The 24,896-nt window shown below is 44.2% G+C and overlaps 1 protein-coding gene across 1 annotated transcript in view; it reads right to left on the bottom strand.

The window, feature by feature from the left end:
- Nucleotides 1-207: 207 nt before the first annotated feature.
- Nucleotides 208-24,896, bottom strand: part of TDRD5 (tudor domain containing 5) — a 53,784-nt gene continuing 29,095 nt past the window's right edge. The window contains 10 exon segments of the mRNA XM_040984232.1: nt 208-455; nt 3,782-3,995; nt 9,770-9,856; nt 9,858-9,899; nt 10,479-10,658; nt 17,186-17,341; nt 17,753-17,953; nt 20,845-20,911; nt 21,721-21,933; nt 24,077-24,297. Coding sequence (XP_040840166.1) covers nt 208-455; nt 3,782-3,995; nt 9,770-9,856; nt 9,858-9,899; nt 10,479-10,658; nt 17,186-17,341; nt 17,753-17,953; nt 20,845-20,911; nt 21,721-21,933; nt 24,077-24,297 — 1,629 coding nt within the window.

Below are 24,896 nucleotides of genomic sequence, written 5' to 3'. Positions count from 1 at the left end.
TGCACTAAAAACAAAGCTCAACTACAGAATAATCAATAAAAAATGAAACCATTAAATATCAATCCTTACATCTCAAAGTGGATTGTTAGTATAATAAAGCTAATATATAGCCACTCAGAAAAACAAAAGCATCAACAGCACCTTGCTTCAGCCCCACTTCACCCTGAGGCCCTCCAGCCCTCTGTCTGCCCTGGCCCTCCCCTCCTTTCAGGCTTCCATCCTTTTCACACTGGGGTACCAGAGCAGGAGACTCTGGGACGTGGCCAGCCGGGCAGCGGCTCCCAAGGCAGCAGTGGCTGTGCTCCGAGGAATGTAGAGTTTCTGGGAAATCTGGTGTTCGGGAGACAAAATCAGAGAGAGCTGGTCCATGGCCCCTTGTACCTTGTCCTTGAACACAGTGATGGCGTGGCTACCAGAAACACCCTCACTCTTGAGGCTTCCTGGAGAGCTTTCCACTAAAATGAAAGAACACACAGGAGGGCCTTTGCAGAGGTTCCCACAAGCGCTGCCACCCGGTCCTTACCAACACCGCAACAATCACGCTCTGTTCTGTGTGGGAGCGACACATGACCACGAGGAGGGTGAGCCACACGTGGAAATGAAGGGGTGACCTGTGAACAATGTAGTGTCCTGCCCTGCCCGCTCCCCACCTTCCCACCACTGAGAGAAGCTTTGGCTGCCATCTCGGTCAACATATTTGTGTGGCCAGTTCCGGACAAGCTCTTCCTGCAGTCCATCACTGCAGACACCCCACAGGTTGAAGTTCACTGGCTACAGTTTAGCACTGCTCTAGATCTTAAAACCATGGATCAAACAAAACCCTCGGGCCCAGTGCCGTGGCTTAGCAGCTAAAGTCCTTGCTTTGAACGCGCCGGGATCCCATATGGGCGCCGGTTCTAATCCCGGCAGCTCCACTTCCCACCCAGCTCCCTTCTTGTGGTCTGGGAAAGCAGTGGAGGAAAGCCCAAAGACTTGGGACCCTGCAGCTGTGTAAGAGACCTGGAAGAAGCTCCTGGCTCCTGGCTCTGGATCAGTGCAGCACCGGCCATTGCGACCACTTGGGGAGTGAATCAGCAGATGGAAGATCTTCCTCTCTGTATCTCCTCCTTTCTGTATATATGACTTAGTAATGAAAATAAAATAAATCTAAAAAAAAAAAAAACCGCAGGGAAACTTCATCCAGTGCTCTACCCATCTTTGCCTCTCTAGCATCTAGCAGAGGGGCAGGTGGTAGATGCCCCATATGTTTGTGGTGAGTTTTGTTCAAGTAGGATTTGAATGGTTTTTCTTAAAGGTTTTTCTAATCATAAAACTGTAATTAATACCAGAAATCAGGAAAGGAGATGGCTATTCTTACTAAAGACTTTTTAAAAGGAAATGTTGGGTATAAACACATGAGAAGAGGGCCAGGTGACCAAAAAATTTAAAAAGCACAATCTGTACTTTTCACCATGATGCTATGTAACAGAGATCAATGGAAACTTTGACAAAATGTGTGGAACAATGGCTGTCAGACACGGAACAGCACGCAGGGCCGTGAGCCAGGAGATGAGAAGCAAACTCTGAGCACCTCAGGTCACGGCTGGTAAAAACAGTCATGCAATGATCTAGTAAGAAAGATCCAAACGGGCCCGGCGCGGTGGCGCAAGTGGTTAAAGGTCCTCGCCTTGCACGCCCGGGATCCCATATGGGCGCCGGTTCTAATCCTGGCAGCCCCGCTTCCCTTCCAGCTCCCTGCCTGTGGCCTGGGAAAGCAGTCGAGGACGGCCCAAAGCTTTGGGAACCTGCACCCGCGTGGGAGACCCCGAAGAGGCTCCTGGCTTCGGATCGGCATAGTATCGGCCCGTTGCGCTCACTTGGGGAGTGAATCATCGGACGGAAGATCTTCCTCTCTGTCTCTCCTCTGTATATCTGCCTTTCCAATGAAAAAATAATAAAAATAAATCTAAAAAAAAAAAAAAAAAAAAAAAAGAAAGATCCAAACTGAGCCTGAGGCCTTCCTGACCAGCACCTGCAGGACGGGGGTCTGGAGGGGAGGCAGGCAGAGAGCGGCAGCCGGGCACCTGCAGGACGGGGGTCTGGAGGGGAGGCAGGCAGAGAGCGGCAGCCGGGCACCTGCAGGATAGGGGTCTGGAGCGGAGGCAGGTGCAGAGAGCGGCAGCTGGGCTGGGCACCTGCAGGATAGGGGTCCCGATGCTTAGCTGAGCAGTGACCTGGCTCGTGTGTGGGAGGAACTGCTAAGGCCTTGGAAAAACCTATCAGAATATCAGGAGGGCTTACGGTGGGGCTAGTGTGTGAAGACACCCCAACATACTTGACATCAAGCCCATCCAGACCGCACCAGGGCATTGCCTACACAGTGGGCTGAACTAGGATGAGATGGGGCTAATGAAACCTAACAGAAGGTGGAAGAAGACAGTTCTGGGGAATTCAATCATCCCCCTTCCTTCAAAAGACAGATAGGAAGGAATGAAATGAAGGCAGAAATCCAGCCAACAATGTAGAAATTCATAGTCTGGCATTCCAGAAGAACTACAAGAAACACAAAGGAGCAAGGGCACAGAAGCCATAATCAGAGGCCAAATCGGCAGAGGATGAGCGCGTTCCACGTGGTGTCTACATCAGGATCCTCCATGCATTCCAGAAGGCAGGGGAAATCCTAAGGCCGATGTGGAGGAAATGAAAGGTGAATGTCTAAAACCCCACCCAAACCCCAGAGGTGGAGAGCAGAATGGGACTCCAAACAAGATGGACGCCCCGGACTACACGGTGACAGGCCGCAGGCTGAGTACAGCACCCAAAAATACACAGAAAGCTACATTTACGAAGCATCATACTCGGCTTAATCACAGTGAAAACAGTTTTGCTCTTGGACTTGTGCACATGATAAAATTGTACAAGTAGGTAAGAAGATAACATAATTTTAAAAATGAGTAAATACTTGGACAGGCAGCTAACTAAAGATGAATGGAAAATAAGAATATGCAAAGATGAGCAAAATCATGGTCACCAGGAAAACGCAAACAATACATTACTACATAACTCACTAGACTGGCAGAATTTGAAAAGACTGAAATGCCATCAGTGGGCAAGGTTGTGCAAGTGTCAGAATTTTTTACGCCTTGTTGGCAGGAATGCAAAAATGGTACGACCATTTTGGAAAACATTTTGGCAATTTTTTACAAGGTGAAAAATGAAGTTACCATTGACCTAGCATATCCACTCCTACACTGAATGCAAATAAAACGAGTTTACACAAAGAGCTGTGTGCAAATGTTCCCAGGAGCAATGCAGACATCCACCAACTGGTAAACAAAAAAACTGCAGGATATCCATAAACCGCATTCTGCCAACACAGCAGAACTCTCAGCATTAAAGAGGATCAAAGTTTTGGTATTAATTACAGGATAAATGGAACTCTAAATTGAGCCATTCATAGAATCCGCACATTCCGTGATCCTCCCGAGGGCAGTGTGACACGCAGGAGGTCGGCAAGCAGGTGCAGGGAATGACTGCAAAGGAGGAAACGCTTGACTGTGACGGTGGCCCAAGTGCACACACGTGTCAAACCCTCAAACTGCACTCACAGCTGGCAAGCGTGACTCCATATGAACGGGAAGTACCCCAAAGTAATTCCAAGAAAGAAGAGTGGCAAAGTTAAAGGGAACAGCTGAGCTTCAAAATAAGCCTACATCCTTGCAGGTGTATCTGAAAGAGACACAGCACAGCCTTGCACTGTGACCCTCAGCTGGCAAGCACGCGCAAGCAAATGTCAGCCTACCAGAGCCGTGGTGATTTTCTGGGGAGTCCAACGCTGCAGGAGGCGAGTCGAGCGCTGCTGGAGAGAGCTGGATTGGCTTTGGCTGCCCCTGGGCGCTGTCAGGTTCAAAGGGGCTCCCTTCTGCTAACTGCTGTGACTGGATCAGAGAGACATAGAACTCCTCCAGTTTGGGCAGTGTGGAGCAATCGGAGGGCTCCTTTAGACTCAGCTGCTGCTGCAGGATGGCAAAAACAGGATAAAGGCGTGAAAAGTAACTTAGTAGAACAAGAAAAATTTAGTCCTTTTACTTTCCTTACATGCCAAATGGAAATAATTTTTTCCACCATTAAACATCTCAATTTCAAGAAGCTAGACACTCTAGAAAACAATGAATGCCTCCTGACCCTATTCTATCAGCGCTGTGTACTGAGTGTGGCAGGACACGGGGGCGACATGTAGTGTGGCATGTGTCTTGCACCTCTGCACCAGCGCGCACATGACTGGTCGGTGCATGCGCCTTATGCAGGGAGGTTTTTGTACTCGGCAGGAGTGCAGGTCTGGACTCAGGCTAGCCTGTGCTCTCTGTGCCCCTCCTCTGCCCGCCCGCCTCCAGGCAGAGGACTGACTCCCAAAGAGCTGCACCCCTCCATCAGGGAAGAGCTCACACAAAGGCAGCCACAGAGGCAGGCACCAGCTGCACCCTGTGCCACGCACCGTGACAGGGAGCACAAAGGACTCTCCTCAGCAGGTACCAGTTAGATCAATGTTGGACTAAACTTCAGCTAAAATCGAGGCACAGTCCTCACCAACTGCATGAGAACTGGGTGCCGTTCTCAGCTCCTGGTTTTGGCCAGGCCCAGCCAAGGCTGTTGCAGGTTTTTGGAGAATGAACTAGAAGATGGGATAGCTGTGTCTCTCATATAAGACAGATTTAAAATCCATAGCACCTTTTAAAAAAGATTTTTATTTTTATTGGAAACACAAATTTACAAAGAGAAGGAAAAACAAAGATTTTTCCCACCACTGGCTCCCTCCCCAGATGGCTGAGCTGAGCCAAAGCCAAGAGCTTCTTCTGAGTCTCCCACATGGGTACAGGGTCAAGGACTTGAGCCATCCTCCACTGCTTTCCCAGACCACAAGCAGGGAGCTGGATGGGAAGTGGAGAGCTCAGACACAAACCAGGGCCCATTTGGGATGCCACATTTGGAGGTGCAGAATTAGCCATTGAGCTGTTGTACTGACCCTGGTAGTATCTTATTTTTAAAAGTGGTTGGCATAAATGTGGTTTATATGAAAAATATTTTTTCAAGTGGTTTTTCTTATAATCTTTTTTTAGTAGCAAAATGCAACACTTAGACTTCAGATACCTATAATTGCAACCATATGCTTGCTACTTCAGAGAATACCTGGATTCAGATTTTTACTTCACGATGCTTCACTAACTGAGTCTCACAAGTCACACACTGCGCGAGTACACAGAAGAGAGAGACTCTTCACTTTCTTACACAATACATGTTACTTGGACTGTTACCCTCATTTTAACAATGTAGAGTTCTGAGCATCAGTGAGTCCTTTTGATAAAGCCGTAAAAAGCAAATTTTACTGTTATCATAATATGTTAAAACAGGTAAGCTCACTCATCCTAGTTGGGCTTTGCAGATGGGCACAATGAAGGCCCAGGAGTCCCAGCGTCCACTTTAGTAGGTGGTAATGACCAGACCCCAGCGGCGAGCACTGTGCTACAGCACGTTAAGTCAGTGGCTGCAGTGCTAACATCCCACATGGGCACTGGTTCTGAGTCCCAGCTGCTCCACTTCCAGACCAGCTTCCTGCTAATGTGCCTGGGAGAGCACCAGAGGAAGGCGGGTGCCCATGAGGAACACTCGGAAGCTCCCGATTCTGCAGCAGCCCAGCTCCAGCTGCCGTGGCCATCTTGGATGAAAGCCAGTGGACAGAATCTCTCTCTCCCTTTCTCTCCCTGCAACTCTGCCTTTCAAATAAATAAATAAATCTTTCAAAGAGCATTTTTAAAGACCATGTCCTAATGCAGAACCCACAACACCATCTGGGGCTCCCACCCGAGTACTTGGGTCATCATTAGCTGCCTCCCACATATATTGACAAGAGAGTGGCTGGGCCTTCACCAAGCCATCCAACATGTGATGTGGTGGCTTAACGCACTGCACTGAATGCCCGCCCACCCAATACTTTAAAAAAATTGTTAAAAAGCCATATCTTATTCTCAATCACCAATTTATAAGGCCCCTGGTAACTGTTCTTTTCCTCTAAGTTTCTTGAGGCCTTCTCTCACAGCCCTGTTTCAGTCCCAACCCGGAGCCATCCCACTTCTCCCTACTGCTGCAGGGCTGCAGCAGTGGTCTGGCACCCTGGGGTGCTGCTGGCTGCACCTGCTCCTTTGTGGGCTGCTCATTCATTGCTTCCAGGCCCATGTGTGCTTGCTGGCATCAGCTGTGTGTAGGACACTTTTCTGACATTCTCAGTGGATCCCTTCCACTGCTTCCCACCAGGGCAACTCTTGACAGAGACACTGGCATGCATGCGCCACAACCTTTTGCAGTTTTCTTTAGACATGTGCAATGTCAGATTCTTTCAAATGCCATTGTGACGCCACAGGGAATGCAAGTGCCTTAGCTTCGCTCAGCCCACGGGCTGTATTTAATGTGCACCTGGCCCATGTGACACACCCGTGTGTGGTACTGCTCTGATGAACAATCTGAATAAGCAGTAGGGTTGCCAGGGGTATCCATCTCAGGGTCCCCAGACACTTTACAGGGAATCCAGCAGTAGGGGAAGGCCTAAGGGGCAGGGCATGGTTCTCTGTGGTCTCTGCCTCTTGCATTTCAGAGTGAGTATGAGAAAAAGGATAAACCTGCCTTCTCTCTGCCTTCCTTGCTTCTTTCAGGTGTGGTGACTTTCTGACTTGGAGAGAGCGCTACTGGTCTCCGCAGAGCCTCAGGTGCTCTTTGCAAGCTTTAGCAGGCTAGGAACAAACAACTCCAAGGCGCAACAATGAAAAATAATAAATGGGGTGGCATTGTGGTGTAACAGGAAAAGCATCCCACATGGGCACAGGTTTGAGTCCCAGCTGCTCCACTTCCAATCTAGCTCCCTGCTCACGCAGCTGGGAAAGCAGCAGATGGTCCCAGTGCTTGGGTCCCTGTGCCTACATGTGGGAGACCTGGAAGGAGGTCCTGGCTTCAGCCTGGCCTAGCTCTGGTTACTGCAGTCACTGGCAGCACCTTAAAGGCACAGAAGGCCTTTGATACTCCCAAGCACAACTAATTCAGCACAATGCTTGACAGCACACACTGCTAAGCCACACCAGTTAAATTTGGGCTTTGGCGCTTCTTACTAGTTATGTGACCTTGGGCCGAATCACTCCAGTTTTTGCCTCAGTTCTGGCATCTGTAAAATGGGAATCATAACAGCCCTTAGTTCCTCAGCCTGTCGTCAGGATTCAGCACTATGTGAGTGAGCAAGATGCTGTTTCCAGAAGCACACTCTAACAGAGGTATTTCTGAACTGCTGAAGAAAAGGGAAGGTACAAGTACAGCATCAGCTGGGGAGCTCTGCAGCAGCAGCCGTGACTGCTTCCCTAGTTTAAACTTCTGATGTGTAGATACTGTTCAGGAAGAAGGGCGCCTGCTCATTAACACCTCGCTGTGTGGCACAGCCAGCGACTGGGACAGGAAGCCCAGGTTAACTCTATGACCTTCTGTTGCAGAGCTGTCATTACATTTCCCCTTTCCTGTAAAAGGGAGTTTTCTAGTGCAGAGAAGTTGTGTTTCATTTCCATCTCTCGAGGCTAATGTTAACTCCTGTTTCTCAGGTCTCTACGGGACCCCTTTTCTTCCTAACATCCTTTTCCTTTTCATTCCATCATTCAGTCTGTGAATCCTCGTGTGCATCCCAGGCCAAGGCAGTTTACCCTCTTGAAACAGAGCGGGTTGTAAGTCAACACGGATCCAGGTGGTTCTGCTTGTTGCACTGTACTTGGAAAGGTAAGCATGGCATATTTTTGTGGCATAATGAGTTAAGCTGCTGCCTGCAGTGCTGATATTTCAAATGGGTGCCAGTTTGCACCCTGGCTAATCCACCTCTGATCTAACTTCCTAATGCGCCTGTTAGACAGGAGATGGCCAGGTGTTTGGGCCACTGCCACCCCTGTGGGAGACCAGGAGGAAGCTCCCAGCCCCTGGCTTCATGCTGTCCTAGTCCCAGCTGTTGCAGCTCTTTGCAGAGTGAACTAAAGAAGGAAGCTCTCTCTCCTCAGGGAACTTTCTCCTTTCAAAGATAAGCAGTCGATGAGAGTACTCTGTATGTCAGCAACTGAGACAGGGTACTGTAGCCATCTGAGGAGTGAAACAACAGATGAAACGTTGATTCTCTCTCTCTCCCCATTTTCCTGTTACTCTGCTTTTTAAATACATACATACTTTGAAACAACCTACAGTTACCTTATAATCTAGAAACTCCACTCCTGACTATTTAAATGTCTAGAAAAATAGAAACACACAGCTACATGCAAACTTACACTTGAACCTCTCAGCAGTATTATTCATAGTTGCCAGAATGTGAAAACAGCGAAATTCTAATTACATCATGGATGGATAAGTAGAATCTGGTATATCATGGAGCTGTCACTCAGCTATCAAGGAACAGGCTGAAGTACTGATTCATGCAACACACGATGAACCTGCTCAAAGACATGACCGCAAGTGGGAGAAGACAACCACCAGGGACCGTCTGCCATACGGCATTTATCATTAGGAACTCCGCACAATGGCGAGTAGAGAGAGGCAAAAAGCAGATAAAAGTTGTTTAAAGTTGTGACAAGATGGTTAAGGCATGTCGTTGTTACCTGCTGTAATGGCTTTTCTTAGGCGGGGGGAATTTGATTAAAATGTTCTAAGGTGGCTCTATAGGCTAACTGTAGTGAACTGAACACTTTATATAATGAATTACAATGATATTAGAATTACATTAAGGAAAACCATTTAAAGGCTACAATAAAAGAATACGTAATACTGCAGCTAAATCCATGCCCTGGGTGACCTTTTCTGGGGCTGACCATTTCTGGGGCTGACCTCTGCACACCCATCCTGCAGGACACAGGTCACTCAGAAGGCTGTCTGCCACATCTGCTTTTCAACTCATTAAACCTCAGCCTTTTATTTTCTTCTTCTTTAACTATTTATTTATTTTTATTGGAAAATTATATATAGATGAGGAAAGACAGAGAAAGCTCTTCCATCAGCTGATTCACTCCCCAACTGGCTGCAACGGCGGAGCTGAGCCAAGCCGAAGCCAAAAGCCTATAGTCACATCTCCTGAGTCCTACAAATTGTCCTACACTTAGCACACTCATCACCTATTTGCTAACCATGGAACAAAGAGCTTGTGTGCCAGTTATTGCCTTCTGTTAAAGAAACAGAAGAAATCAGTGTATATCATAATATAGATTGAAGGCTTAAAATTTATGACCAAGTTATAGGAAAACATATTCTTGCTCTATCTCTCTAAGAGGTTCAACATCAATCAGTTATCCTGCATCTTCTGGACACAAACTTTCAAGATTTAGTATCTTTTTTCAAAGTAATTATTTAATTTAAATGAATTTTAGGGCCCGGCACAGTAGTGCCCTGCAACAGGCCAGGATCCCATATGGGCGCCGGTTCTAATCCACGCAGCCCCGTTTCTCATCCAGCTCCCTGCTTGTGGCCTGGGAAAGCAGTCGAGGACAGCCCAAAGCCTTGGGACCCTGCACCTGCGTGGGAGACCCGGAAGAGGCTCCTGGCTTCAGGAGGGCTCAGCTCTGGCCTTGAGGCCACTTGGGGAGTGAATCAACTAACTTTCCAATAAACATTAAAATAAATCTTTTTAAAAAAGAAATTAGTTTTAAAATGAACATGTATGTGTTTTACCAACTTGCCATTGCCCATCAGCGTCTCAGGAACGCATGGCAGCACTCAGCCTCTGAATGCCAGCTGTGCCAGCTGTGCCAGTGTTGTGGTCCTGGACACCCAGTCCTTCTACTTTCACTCCGTTTTCAGGGCCTGAGGGCTGCCACATGACGTTTATCATCCCACGCATCTTTGGGTACAGAAAAGCACCTATCCTAGAGCAAACAGCAATAATCAGCTGAGAAGCAGCGGTTCCCGAACCATAGCTCCTAACTAACTACTGTGAACACATGCCTCTCATAAAAAGAAATACAGCTCTGTATATATTTTCTTTCACAGCATTTTCATGGCTAAATGATTTTTCAAGATCACCGAGAATCTAAGTGGGATAAATACAACTTTAAGTATTTCTTCTTTTATACAACCAGTGGAAAATAAAATTTAAATGTATCGTCAGGGCCAATACTAACAAACATTCTGGTTGCACAAATCTGGAGGCTATATTAAAAAGTTCAAGCAACAAAATAAAAACAGAGACTTCTGTTGATTTAGCTATTCACAGATCCGAAGGCCTTGGCAAGTGCAAAAACAGAGAGTGCCGATATGTGCAAGAGGCCCACAGGCTGGTCTCGCCTCTACCTTCTCTTCCCTTGCCTACAGATACTATTTTAAAAACCCATGTATTCTTTTTAACTAGGGCCTGATAAATCCTGTGGAACTTCCCCATGTGCAGCTTTCTTAAGGCCCAGGCAATTACAGGACAGTGATCTGACTTCCGTGAGCGCGGCTCTAACCTCCTGGGGTATTTCTTCACAGGGTGGACACTCGTCTCCACCAGGGCTAGCGGTGGGCATCCCGAAGCCAGCGTCATCTCCTTTCCCCATTTTGGCCTGCAGTGGTAACCAGTTCTCATCCCAGACATCATCACCTATGGTCACTGACTCCAGGTACGGCATTCCACTGGGGATCTCGTCCTGAAACGCATCAGAAAACAAAGGAAGGTGTCAGTCACAGTTCCTAAATGAATGGCATTTATAAGTCAAGTTTCATAGCTTTCCAGACTTCAGGTGAGGTCAGCTGCTTGAATACACAAGTTACTGCTCTTTTCCTTCTGGAATTTATACCGTAAATGTTCAGGAATTCATATGCCAAGGTTTTTGCAAGTTAGGGGGTTAAATGGGAACAGAGAGAGACTGGTTAAAAGTTCCCAGAAGAAGCAGTGAGATTCCATAGCCTCTCCTGCTTGTCAGAGGGCCAGGGAGACCACGAGGACATTCTGAAGGATGAAACTGAGGGTGGAGTAAGCGTGATAACAGAGGGGCAGGGTGAGGCCAGTGTTGTAGTGGGCGGGGGGGGGGGGGGAAGAAGCAGCTATCCATGTTGCCAGCATCCCATGTGAGTGCTTGTTCGAGTCCTAGCCTCTCCTCTTCCAATCCAGCTCCCTGGTAAAGACGGCTTTAGTGCTTGGACCCCTGCCATCCATGTGGGAGACCTGCAGTACCAGATTCTTGGCTTCAGATCATTGCAACCATTTGGAGACTGAATCAGTGGCTAGAAAAACAGCCAATTAATCGATGTAACTCTGCCTTTCAAATAACTTAAAAAGGAGAGGGGCATTTGGTACCACAGTTGAAATGCTGCTTGGCGTACACATTTCATGTAGGAGTACCTAGGATCAAGTCCCAATTCAACTTGCACTCCAGATTTCTGCTTCTGCTTAGCAGGAAGGAACAGGCCCTGAGCTTGGGATACCCAGACTCAGTTCTGGGCTTGTGACCCCGGGCTGACCTAGCCCTGGCTTTTGAAGACACTTGGAAAATGACCAGCAGACAGATCTCTGTCCATCTCTCATGATTCAAACAACCAAATATTAAATACAAATATTTAACAAAACACTTTCTGAGGAAAATGGAAATTAATAAAGAATTTTACACTGAATATGAAAATATCTATTTTTTAAAAATGCTTATTTTCATCCACTTGAAAGGAAGAGAGGGATAGAGAATAGAGAAATCTCCCATTCTCTGGTTCACTGTCTACATGCTTCTAACCAGTAGGACTGAACCAGGCTGAAGCCAGGAGTTAAGCGTTCCATCTGGGTCTTCCCCGGGGGTGGCAGAGGCCCATGCCCTAGGGTCATCATAGGATGCTCCTGTGTCAGCAGTTGGGATTTGAGCTAGCACTCTCATTTGGGATGTGGCAGTTTAATCCATTGTATCACAGTACTTGCCCCTCTAGCCCAGTTTTTAATAAGTCGGAGGACAGAGAATCCCCCATCTGCTGGTTCACTCCCAGACAGCTGCGATAGCGGGACTGGGCCAGACTGAAAACCAGGAACCAGGACCTTAACCCAGGCCTTCAGTGTTTGTGGCAGGAGCTCAAGTCCAGCATCCTCTGCTTTCCAAAATGGATCAATCGGAAGCTGGACTAGTCATTTTATGCAACAAAATGAACATTGACCTAAGCCTTACACCTTGTATCCAAGTGAATTAGTGATGTCATGACACTGAAAACACCATCTATAATAGGAAATGTTAACAGTGGATTTTCTCAAAACTAAAAATTTTTGCTACATGAAACAGAATGAAAAGCTGTGTTAGACAATATTTTAAAATCCTGACAAAGGACTAGTGTCCAGACACAAAGAACTCGCAAAGCTCAACAATAAGGAAACAAAAAAAAACCTAATCAAAACATTTGCAAAATGACTTGGACAGACATTTCATCAAAACATATGGGCAGACAGCGAGTAAGCACAGATGTTCAACAACATTAATCATTAGGGAAATGCAAGTGAAAGCCATACTGTAGAGCTGCCACCTATGAGAACAGCCAATGTGAATATCAAAGCAGTTCCAAGAGCTACAAGGCCGTGCAGCAACTGGAATCACAGGACCAAAACAGTTGCCCAGGGAAAGTTAGTCACACTTATTACATGACCTAGCCACCTTGCTCCTGGCATCTGCCTTAGTTAAATGAAGCTAGCATTCAAACAGAAACCTGTACACTAGCTCCATTTATAATTGCCCCAAATCTAAAAGAGCTGAACTCTTCCCCAGTGGGTGAACATATACACCAACTGTGGTGTATGCTCAACACCCAGCCACCAAATGCTATGCACTATTGAGTCACATGCAACAACTTGCACGAATCTCAAAGGTGCATGCTGAATGACATGGTCAGTATGGAAAGGCTGCACGCACAATCCAACTTATATGACAATCCTGAAAAGGAGAAGCCAGAGTCAGAGAGAACCTAGGGATTGAAAATGTAGGAGAGGATAATTACAAAGGGGTAGCAGGAAGGAATCACGTGACGTGAGCGTAATTTCTGCCTCTGTGGCGCTGGTTACACAACCACACATGTATTAAAATCCACAATACACAAAAGAATGTCCATTCTTACTGCAAGGGTTTTTTTTTTTATAATACACATTTTTTCATGAACTTTTTAGAAATCACTAGTATGCATGGATTTAAATTTCTTTTTTGCACTAGGACTCATCTTTTAATTCGTTTTCCAATGATGTTTTTGTAGCTGCTATGTTAATTTAAAAACAAATAATGATTGCCAAAAAATACAATTATGAGGGAGAGGAAAAGGTGTCATGCTGCATGTTATCATTTGTAAATAGTGAATGCCTATGAACAGGGAGCTGTGATGCACAGTATCAGCAAGATGAAGGCCACGCCTGTGTGTAGTGATGAAGGTATGCAAGCGACTGAGCCCCTTCCTTCCGAGTGGGAAGTATATGAATACTTGGGACTGCACAGGTAAACACTAGAAACAGCAGCTGAAACGCTAAAGCGCTTGTTGTGGAGAACAGGATGTGTATGGAAGGGGTGATGGGGGAATCTACACTGTGTGCAAATAAAAACCAGTGTCATCTCCAAAATGCTGTAAGCACTTTCCTGGAGGTTTCTTCTCACGGTGTAACTCTTCAGGAGCTAAACCAGACGCTACCCTCCCACTTTGGTGACCAAGAATAGGCAGTACAGCTGTGGACGGCTGAGGGCAGAAGCTCAAATTTCTCCGCAGCAGATGCTGTAATCACGAGGGACAAAGGAGGAGCTAGCACGCCCCAGCCCTCTTCATGCAAGAACTGATGACATCAATCAAGATCTCAAGGCAGCAGCCTTCCTTCTCCTACCTCATTTTCTTCCTTCAGATCCTTTTGCTCCAGCAGGGACCTTTTGGGATCATCTTCACAGATCTTTTCAAGGGTTTTCAAAGAACTAAATTCTGGATCCTCTAATGGTTCTTTTAATTCAGATTTAAGGTGATGTACAGACCTTTCTTCATTAATCACTTGCTAGCAGATATGAAAAAGAAATAAATTTATTTTCTGCATTGAGGTTGTTTCTAAAATCAACATCTGTAAATATCAGTTGGGAGAAGGAACGCTTTCTGCTACGACCGATGTCAACATGACATTATTTTCTAATTTTATCCGATTCTGGGTCTTCTCATCCTGCTCTACGCTCTACTTCAGGCAACGGATGCTCAGACAGCTGCACCAGAGTTCTGTGGATTACAGGGTGAACGCACGGGCCCCAGGTCCGAGGCACTGAACAGGGGGCAGACACACACTTCGCTCACACAGTGCACGTTTCCAGGAAAGACACTACAAGCATAAACTAAGCAACGCAGTAGAGGAGCCAACACAACTTAAAAAGCATGGACTGGGCTACAGAGGTGTGTGTGTCTGTGTGGCTAATGAGAGTCTTGCTATTTCCAGACACCAACTAGAGTGGCCAAGGGGGCACTTTAATCCTTTTCTCTTATACAGGTCTTATTTCCAAGATCGACAAATGGTTTATCGAAGGCATCAACACAGAATTGATATTCTGTTAAAGGTTCATATTCAGGCTTGGGGTGATGGCTCAATTGGCCTCCGCTTCCAAGCACGAGCATTGTGTAGGAGTGCCAGTTCATATCGTGGCGGCCCTGCTTCCCATCCAGCTCCCTGCTTGTGGCCTGGGAAAGCAGTCGAGGATGCCCCAAAGCCTCAGGACCCTACACCTGCGTGAGAGACCTGGAAGAAGCTCCTGACCCCTGGCTTCAGACTGGCTCAGTCCCAGCTGTTGTGGCCATTCGGGGAGTGAACCAACAGATGGAAGATTTTCCTCTCTCTCTTTCTCTCTGTAAATCTGCCTTTCCAGTTGAAACAAATCTTTAAAAAAAAAAAAGCTAAACATGTATTTTAAAAAGGTTCATATTAATAGCACTACTTAAAGAATAGAAAACAATTTTTAAAAAAAGATTTATCTTTTTTTTTTTTTAATTGGAAAGGCAGATTTTACAGAGAAGAAAAAAAGATATTTCATCCGCTGCTTCATCCCCAAGTGTCTGCAATGGCCAGAGCTGAGGCTACCCAAAGCTGGGAGCCAGGAGCTTCTTCCAGGTCTCCCACATGGGTGCAGGCTCCCAAGGCTTTAGACCGTCCTCAACTGCTTTCCAGCCCACAAGCAGAGAGCTGGATGGGAAGTGGAGCAGCTGGGAAATAAACTGGTGCCAATATGAGATCCCGGTGCTTGCAAAGTGGGGGTTTTAGCCATCCTTTCAGGCCCGGTAAACAAAATTCTTAAAACTCAGTAAAAAAGCACGCTTAATAAAGCAGTGTCGGTGAAACAAGCCAGTTACTTATAATATTAACTAGAAATCTAAAATCTTTTTATTCTTTAAAACATGCAGCAGAAAACATTAATACTTTTCACAACAGAGCAAGCTTTTAGCAAAATGTCTTTCCACACTTTCTAATAACTAGAAAATATCCAGTTAACACAGAACCTTTATAATTTTATTTTAAAAGATATAGAGGCCAGCACTATGGTGCAATGGGTAAAGTTGCCACCTGCAAAGCCCGCATGCCATAGGGGCACTAGTCCATGTCCCAGCTGCTTAATTCCCAATGCAGCTCCCTGCTGATGCCTGGCAAAAGCAGCAGAATATGGCCCAGTGCTTGGGCCCCGCACCCCACAGCGATCCAGAAGCAGCTCCTGGCTCTGCCTGGTCCAGCTATGGCCATCACAGCCATTTGGGCAGTGAATCAGCAGGTGGCCAGCCTCTGTCTCTCGTCCTCTCCTTGTAAATCAAATCAAACTTTTTAAAGGTCACATATATGAAACACGAAACAAAATATTTTGTCATTTTTTGAAAGAAAATAAAAACCTTGCAGTAACAAAATGAAGAAAAACCAGATTGTCAGTCCTCAAATTAAACATTTTTGCATTCTCAGTACCTATTGATGGGAATATCAGTCTCAAAACAGACTTACTTGTTGAAGAAACACTAAGTTTGCTCCATGTATTTTCTTTTTATCTATAATAGGCCTATGTTTGTTGTAAAAATTAAAATAGCTAATAGAGATGAGTACTTACAACAGGGGCTGAGATTTTTTTAAAATTATTAATTGCATTGTATTATATGGCACAGTTTTATAGGCACTGGGATTCCCCCCACCCCTCCCCTAGCCCTCCCCCCATGGTGGATTCCTCCACCTTGTTGCATAACCCTACTTCAAGTTCAGTTGAGATTCTTTCATTGCAAGCATATACCAAGCAGAGTCTAGCAGATAAGTTCAACGGCTTGTTGGGGAGACCTCTCTGGTCTGAAGGTAGAGCCAGCAGAGTATCATTCCGATCAATTAAAAGCCCCAACATAACATCAGCAACAATTTATAACGTTATGGAATTAATTGACATAGTACTAAGTAACCAACATATTAAAAAAAATGCAAGTTCTTAACCACATCCTGTGACTACTTCATTGACATTTCAATTTTAGTTTATATACAACCGGGTTCTATACATCTTAAAATTGCTATAGATTGCTGTTCAGCTGTCTTGTGTCTATTTTCATTATAATATTTAGCATTTTATAGCACTGAAGCATAATTTTGCTGAACCTGGCTTTTTTTAGGGTAGTCTAGACTGGCTTATAACTCTAAGACATATGTCAACAGTTTAGGTGCAGAACAGTTTTAGGAGGGGTGTGCAGAGAAATCCTCAACACCCTAGTGAGGAGTAACTAATATTTCACGTCTTCCTCACACGTTCTAGGGTGATGGAAGATTTCTCCACTCTCCCGCAACAGGGGCTGAGATTTTATACAAGTTCACTAAGTGACAGAAAATTACACACAAACAGACATCTAATCTTATTATTTCTGTGGTAGTAGGGCAGGTTGCCTAAATCCTTAGAGAGAATGCGAGGACCCTAAGCAGCGGCTGTGCGGCACAGAGGGAGAACAGCACTTGGTAAGTCCCCAGTTCCCAGGGCAGCAGAGGCAGTGAGCCCCTAAGAGACAGCAACCAGGGAGAGGCATGCCTGAGGCCAGAGGCAAGGGTCAGAGCCAGCAAATGGCAGGGCACACCACAACTGCTGGCATCACCGCAAAAGCCCTCTACTTTACTCAGTTTGGGGGACTCAATTTCCTAACCTAGAAAATAAGAATAATTACAGTGATATAGATGATTATAATATTTACAAAAGCCTTTTACCAGGGTGTGTAATTCACTCTCTTTGGATTGAGGACTTATCTCTCGATCTTCATTAAAATAATGCCGCTGGGAAGGGTAACCCAGTTCTGTCAAGATATCCTTGGCCTTACTACTGGACTTGGTGTATAACGCCAACGGGTTGAGGTCTCTGAAACCCTAGGATCAAAAAAAGGAAAGGTGAATTACATGATCAAGAGGAAAAAAGGTGAAACAGCAGTCATAATTTTTAAATGCTATAACAGAACATTATCATCTAAAACTTAACAGTTAAAGCTTTCTCTGTGCTGTCACTTTCACCTCTTTCAAAATTTAACATCAATACAGATATATAGATAGATAAATATAGATGTGAGTGTTGTTCTTAAACAAGAAACCTCTGATAACCATGTACAATCCCTTAAAAACTAAAGGTTCCTTTAGAGGACATCAGCTAAGGCCACCTGGAGATGAAGCAGCACTGGCCCCAAGGAGCCAGGAATCCCACCAATGTGTCTGACAAAAGTAACTATCTTCATTTTCCTGCACCTTGACATGCTGAGATTGCAAGACCCAAGCACACTGTTCTACCTTAGAAGGAACATTTTCTCGGCACACGACAGCATGGCCTTCTGTTCTCAGGACATGATGGAAATAGACATCTTCATTTGAGGATGTATCACACAGAAAAATGTTCAAGACTCCGTCTATGTATTCATCCACCACCCCTACCAACGGCTTCAGACCACACAATTTATGGAACTGCAAAATGGCTTTGGATGTCCAGTGTTCCTGAAAATAATCAAGTCATTCAATTCAAATGGTGGGTTAACACATGGATTATAGTAATCACACACAAAAATGAATTCATGAAGAATCACAAGTTCAACTGAAAAAAATTAAGAGAAAAAGTACTAGAAAAACACATGAGAAGATATTTATAATTAGGGAGTGAAGAAAGAATAAAAAATATAATTATGGAAAAAAATGCATCTGATTAGAAATTTGGATTTTCAGAAATGGTGAGTTAGACCATTAGAACCACCATAAAGAAAAACCAAGATTCCCAGAAAAAAATTTTAAAAATATGTTCAAAAAGCATTAAAGCTAAGCTAATACCAAATTATCATACCAAAATAAAAAGGAAAAGTATCAAAAAAAAAAAAAAAACCCCAAAACCCTACCTTGCCTTACTTTATGTTATCAGGGGGCCTGGTAATGTAGGCAAATTTGAACTTGATTTTGACAGTCTAATAGTCAAAGGGGTCCACCCACCCTCAGGGGGCCTCAAGGAGAACTTTCCTTCGTTGAATTGTGTCACTGTGGAGCACACACTCAGGGTAGGGGCAGAGTAACCAGCCTTCACAACAACTGGCAGCTCAGTTTTCCTAACACCAGACAGGTCCACAAGTCAAAGGTTGTTGATTTACACCAACATGGTTCTAGGCTGGTGGGAACTCCAGACACTTGGCAGAGCAATCTCTGGAATATACACCCAAGCCTGTATTCAAGCATTCTCACAGTGAATTTTCAATGATCACAACAATACATGTGCAAAGATAAAAACACAGAAAGGGATACTGACTCACAGGCAAGAAAAGGCAGAAACAACATTCGCTGAAACAAACCCTGGGATTTTAGTAAAATATTTCCAATTTCAAAGCCATTACAGCAAAAACTCTTCTAGCTCTGCAATATGCAGAACCAAGACATTTAAAAGGTGAAAATAACCATAACTAAAAAAAATCATAGCTGAATAGATTACATAGAATTAAAGCGTGAATCAGTAATGTGGAAGAGAATGTGGAAAAATTGGAATTCATCATGGACAAGCAGGGAGCTATAAGACATAAAAGGTAAAAAAAAAAATAGGGGAAAAATTGAGTTTAACATATGTCTAATTAGAGTTTCAAAAAATAAGGAAAAAATGAGAATAACTTCAAAACTGGAAAATGCAATAATTAAGGAGACACAACTAGGAATTTTCTAGTTAATGAAAATTACCAACATTGCCAAAAGGAGTCTGGTGTGAGACATAAAGCAGGAGAATGAGAATAAATTCATACTTCAGCACATGACATTAAAACTGAAGAACAAGAGTGGCAAGCAGAGGCCAACGTGACACTGCCTTCAAAGGAACCTCCAGGAGGCCGGGTGCTGACTTCTCAGAAAAAAATTAGTAGAAAATTCAGGAACCAGATATGCTACCTTCAATGTGTTAGGCGTACTAACTGCCAATCTAGACCTCTATACCTAAGCAAACACTTTCTCAAGAACAAGTGCAAAATAAATGCCCAGATAAAACACTAAGTTTTCCACCAGTCAACTCTCATTAAAGAATGACATTCAAACCAGAGGAAACGAATCAAACGGCATGACTGTTAGAATGGGCACACCATGCTATGTAACTCGTGCAAAGGTCAGAATGGGAGCATTCACCCGATGCCTCCCACGAGTCAGCAAGAAGCTGAACTGGAAGCACAGCTGGGACTTGAACCCAAGCACTCCAGTGAGATGCAGGGGCCTAACCAGGATCCTGACCACCACGCAAACATCCACCAGGAAAATGTTTTCCAATTTACATTTTGTTTTCAAACTTGATTCGTGGGACTACTCAGAAGCTTCTTAGTTTGTATGTTTTTCCCCATCTCTTTGTTACTAGTTTCTAACTGAAATACAGCGGCCAGAGACCACCCTGGACATGTCTGGATGTACCAGCCCTTTGAAAGAAGAGGTGGTTTCTGTTGTTCAATATGTGGGTCACTTTGTGAATGGCCATGTGTCCTTGAAAAGTACATATTCTGTAGTTGTGGTGCCACTGTTCTATGTATACCCATAAAGTCAGCTCTACTGTATGAGACTTAGCCATTCTGGTTTTTCTATATTGTTTTTTATTTTTATACTTAAAGAAGTGTTTTTTAATTTCTCTTTTTTAGAAAAAAAGACTTATTTTACAGAGAGGAGGAGAAACAGAAAGATCCTCCATCTGCTGGTTCATTCCCCAAATGATTGCAAATGCTCAGAGCTGAGCCGATCTGAAGCCAGGAGCCAGGAGCCTCCTCCAGGTCTCACACATCATTGTAGGGTCCCAAGGACTTGGGCTGTCATCCTCTGCTGCTTTCCTAGGCCATAAACAGAGAGCTGAACAGCAAGTGGAGCAGCTGGGACATGAACCATCTGGGGTGCGGGCACTTAAAGGCAGATCAGCTTGTTGAGCCATTGCAAGAAGTGCTGGCCCTGAGAAATGCGGTTTAACTATGACTGCTTTGCCTTCTTATTCCTACTTCTCAGTTTTTCTTCAGTAGACACTGGATTATTAAGTGCACAAGTGATATAAACATCTCTATTTTCCTGGATAAGAATATTTTATCATTACGAGGCTCTTTATTTCTGTTGCCTTTTGTCTAATGTTAATATACTCATATAACTTTTCCATTTAACATTTTCTTCCTGATTATCCTAGACATGGCCTCCAAGTCTTCCTTTTGGTCTCTTCCATACACTGTGCAAACCCTAATACAGCAAATAGGACCTAGTGACACGACTCGGCATTGTCTGTCTTCTGTACAACACAGAATGATTTACTGCAGGCTGGTTCCGTGTTTTATTCTTTTGTATTCTGGGAACCTGGAACCATGTTTTACAGACAGTAAATAGGATAGCTAGGAACCAAGCACACATACCTCTACTGGTCTCACCCAAGCCAAAGAACAAGGGATAGCCTGAGCTGGGAGCTTTGTGTAGCAGCACCTGTAACAGACAATCTAACATTTAATCTTATTTCTAAAGATTTGTTTATTTTTATTGGAAAGGCACAGCTACAGAGAGGAGAGAAAGCTCTTCTATCTTTTGGTTCACTCCCCAAGTAGCTGCAATGGCTGGAGCTGAGCTGATCTGAAGCCAGGAACCAGGAACTTCTTCCAGGTCTCCCACTTGGGTGCAGGGTCCCAAGGCTTTGGACCACCCTCAACTGCTTTCCCAGGCCACAAACAGGCCACAAACAGGGAGCTGGATGGGAAGTGGAGTAGCTGGGATGTGGGCTAGCACACACATGGGATCTCGGTGCATGTGAGGTAAGGATTTAACCACTAGGCTATTGCACCTGGTCCATTTAATCCTATTTTTAAATGTATTTTATGGAATTGTTAATTTATTTCTTGATTTTAGTTATTCATTTAATCTCAGAATGGTTTACTCGTGGAATTTAGTAAAATTCATGTCTTACACTTAAATAAAATTATAAAACTGTGTTTTTAAGAGAACCTTGTCATTAAGGTACAGCTACAAAGACTGAAACCTTCCTGCTACATAAAAATTCACCTGTTATAAGAAAAATGATCCTTTTCTTATTAGAGACTGAAACTTAGCCTCACGGTCTATTCAGATTTACAGTTAGGTGAAACCACGGCAGATTGTCATCGCTCTGTGAAACTGGAAGGCTAGACGTCCACTGCGCACTAAGAGGGGAAGGGTGCAGGGAGAAAGGCCAGAACATGAGACCCCAGCCCCACTTGGCCACCATGAATTTTTGTTCATTGTTGTCACTAAATTCAACTCACTTGAGAAACCTTAGAGATGACTTCTGAACAATTCCAATATTTCCAAAGTCTGGGTAGAACACTTCAACTTCCTGTGTTCCAAGGACCCGGTGGATAATGACCCGATACCACCACTTATCCTCAGAAATTCTTACACAGCAGAGATGTCCCGGTTGAATGAAATATTCTGGCATGATGTACCGGTCAGATACCAGCTGATTCGAGTAGCAGCGCCTGTTGGAGTCCATAAAAAAGAGAAAATCACAGGGGAATAAAAAATCAGAGCTGGTTCCAACTGATTTATCAAGAGCAGGACAGTCTCGGCCAAAAGTAAAGCCAAAGTTCTTTGGTTTCCTAATGCTTCTTAATGTTAACTAATTTTGCTTCCTTTCTTCTTACCCAAACTCCTTCTTCAAAGAGGAAGTTTGGTAATTACACATTCACTTTCTCATCTCATTCTCTGCTGAACAGGGTTACTAAAACTTGCTCACCCAGTGCTTACTAAAGTACACATTTTGAAGGCGTCCAGGATCCCATAGTCTCTGCCCTCAACTCTGCTGCAATCACCTCTCAGCAGACTGCTCTGTCCTCTTTCAAAGTCTTCCCTACAAAACTCTTGAGAAGACAATTGGGCTCAGAATGATTGACTTTAGGGTCACAGGGCTCATGGGGTGCTATCAACACAGCCTCAGTCTCACAGGAATGCTGGAATGGGACACACACTTTCTCACCAAGTGATTATTAGAGACTTACGCAGGTGCTATGTACGAGAAAAGAGAGAAAAACACATGTTGTGGGAATAAAAAAACTGCTTCTATAAATACAAAATAAGTAAAATGAATTGTTCTTATATATGACACCAGCACTAAAAATATCTGATTTACAGAGAGAAGGAAACACACAGAAAAAAATCTTCCATCTGCTGGTTTATTCCTCAAATGGCTGCAATTGACAGAGCTGAATGAATTTGTAGTCAGGAGCCAGGAGTCTCCTCCTGGTCCCCCAGGTGGGTGCAGGGTCCCCAGGTTTTGGGCCATTCTCCTCTATTCTCCCAGGATACAAGCAGGGAGCTGTATAGGAAGTGAAGCAGGGGACACAAACTGGTGCTCGTATGGCTACCTGGTGTTTAAAGATAGAGAATTAGCCAATTGAGCCATTGCGCCAGGCCCTCACGGATAAATCAAACGCTACTGAAACACACACACTGTGTGTGTGTGTGTGTTTGTATTCAGGACCATTTATGGTTTACATGGTGTTTACTAACAAACGACATACTTTCAGTAAAGAAAAAATACATAATTTACAGCAGTTCTCAAAGTACAGTCTACAACATCATGGGACCCTGACACTCAGGAAGTTCATGAGATCAAAACCATACTTTATAAAACAGTACTGACGCATCACCCACCCCTCCCCTTGTGCTGGCATTCACGCCGTGGGAGGCTCAGGGCAGCGCACAAGCCTGTGATGACTTGTCACTGCCATGCACGCACATTTAAAAGAATGATATTTAACATGAGAGTTTATGGGAAGTTCAATTCTACATCATAACTTCTCTTTAAGACTTAAAACTTTCATTTGTCACGTTTTTACACATGAACATTCACAGCTTTTTGAAAAGGGATTTGAAATCCTCTTTTTCCAACTACATACTGTGCAAAGCCAGATGCTGCCACACATGTTAACAAAACCCACAATCATTAGTCCCCCTTTTCTGCGGGTTTTATTTGCCATACGATTTCCATCATTGTACAAAAACATCCCAGGAGTAAGTAACTTCTACATTTCGGGTCAGACACTGCGTTGAGTGTGATCACATCTCCAGCCGTCCTGCTCTGTCTGGCCAAGGACGTGCCCCACCCTTGTCCAGGCTGTATGTGCTACCCACAGTCACAGCTCAGGTTATCACACTACCTTCTAGTACAACACATCACTGTAATTGTTTTATTATCAACCAGTGCTCATCTAGTACTATATCTAACTCATAAATTAAAATTCTAATGGGTACATTTGTATAGGAAAGATAGCACCAAATACTTGCATGTCAAATGCATCCATATGGTTCGGGCCAATCCAGTTGCAGACATCTGCTAAGGACCTCATATCCACTGGGGACGTCTAATGGGGACCTCAGGGTAGGAAAGGACTTAAATATCTCAACAGATTAAATGTTGAAATTAAAATCCAATTTTCCTCTATTAAGTTAAACAGAAAGCTGAAAAATGTAAAACAATGCTATTCTTCCAATTCTTTCCCCAAAAATTTGATTTGTGCTAACACAGATTTTAAATAGCAGATTTCTATATGATAAACTGGGATGGAAGTGGCTCCTGAGCCTTTAACTGGAGGGTGACACACTGAGAACAAAGGGCCCTACCTCATTTCAATCATCATGTCTTCGAGCAGCTCTGATGAATCCCTGCTGTAAATTCGGATGTAGAACTGACTAGGAGAGATAATATATTCCACAAAGACCCCCACGAGGGTGCTGGTGTCCAATGGTGGGAGTCTGTATAATTTCTTTTCCCGTACAGCATCTGGTGGAATATCATGATTTGCCATTGCCACGTCAGGCTGTGGTTTGTTTATTTCAACTTGCTACAATTAAAAAAAGGCAGGGGGAGGAGAAAGCATATACACACAAAAAGGCAGTATTAAATCTTTGGGTGACAACTCAGACTACATGACAACATAGATATCAGAGCATATAAGGTGATTTTTAAAGCTTCATGAAAAATGAAATTAGAACATAAATTTTGATGCAAAAAATCTTTGAAATTCATCTTTTCTGTTAACCTAACATGAATTTTCAAGAGCTTTCTGAAGGCTTCATACACATGGATTTCATGAATAACTTTCACCAGTCACTTTAATTAGAATTAAGTGAGAAACTATAAAAATGAAGATTCCTTGGCTCTAACAGTACTAGACAAGTGGGCTCACAATTACAAACCTTCCCAGAGTTGGCATTTAGCAGAGGTTAAGTCACTGTTTGGGATGCCTGCAGCTTGTGTTACGGTATTGGTTCAAGTCTTACCTATCCGCTTCCAGTCCAGCTCACTGGCAATACACACCCTGGCAGGTGGCAACCAGCTGCTCATAGGGGAAACTGAATTCTAGGCACCTGGCTTTGACTTGGCCCAGCTTTCTGTGTTGGATGAATCTGGGGAGGAAACCAGTGGATGGAAGATCCAACT

This window comes from Ochotona curzoniae, unplaced genomic scaffold (assembly GCF_017591425.1).
Source record: "Ochotona curzoniae isolate NIBS_2020 unplaced genomic scaffold, NIBS_Ocur_1.0 contig_4105, whole genome shotgun sequence".
NCBI lineage: Eukaryota > Metazoa > Chordata > Mammalia > Lagomorpha > Ochotonidae > Ochotona > Ochotona curzoniae.
Note: the sequence above shows the minus strand (reverse complement) of the source record. Positions and strands in the feature narration are given on the sequence as shown.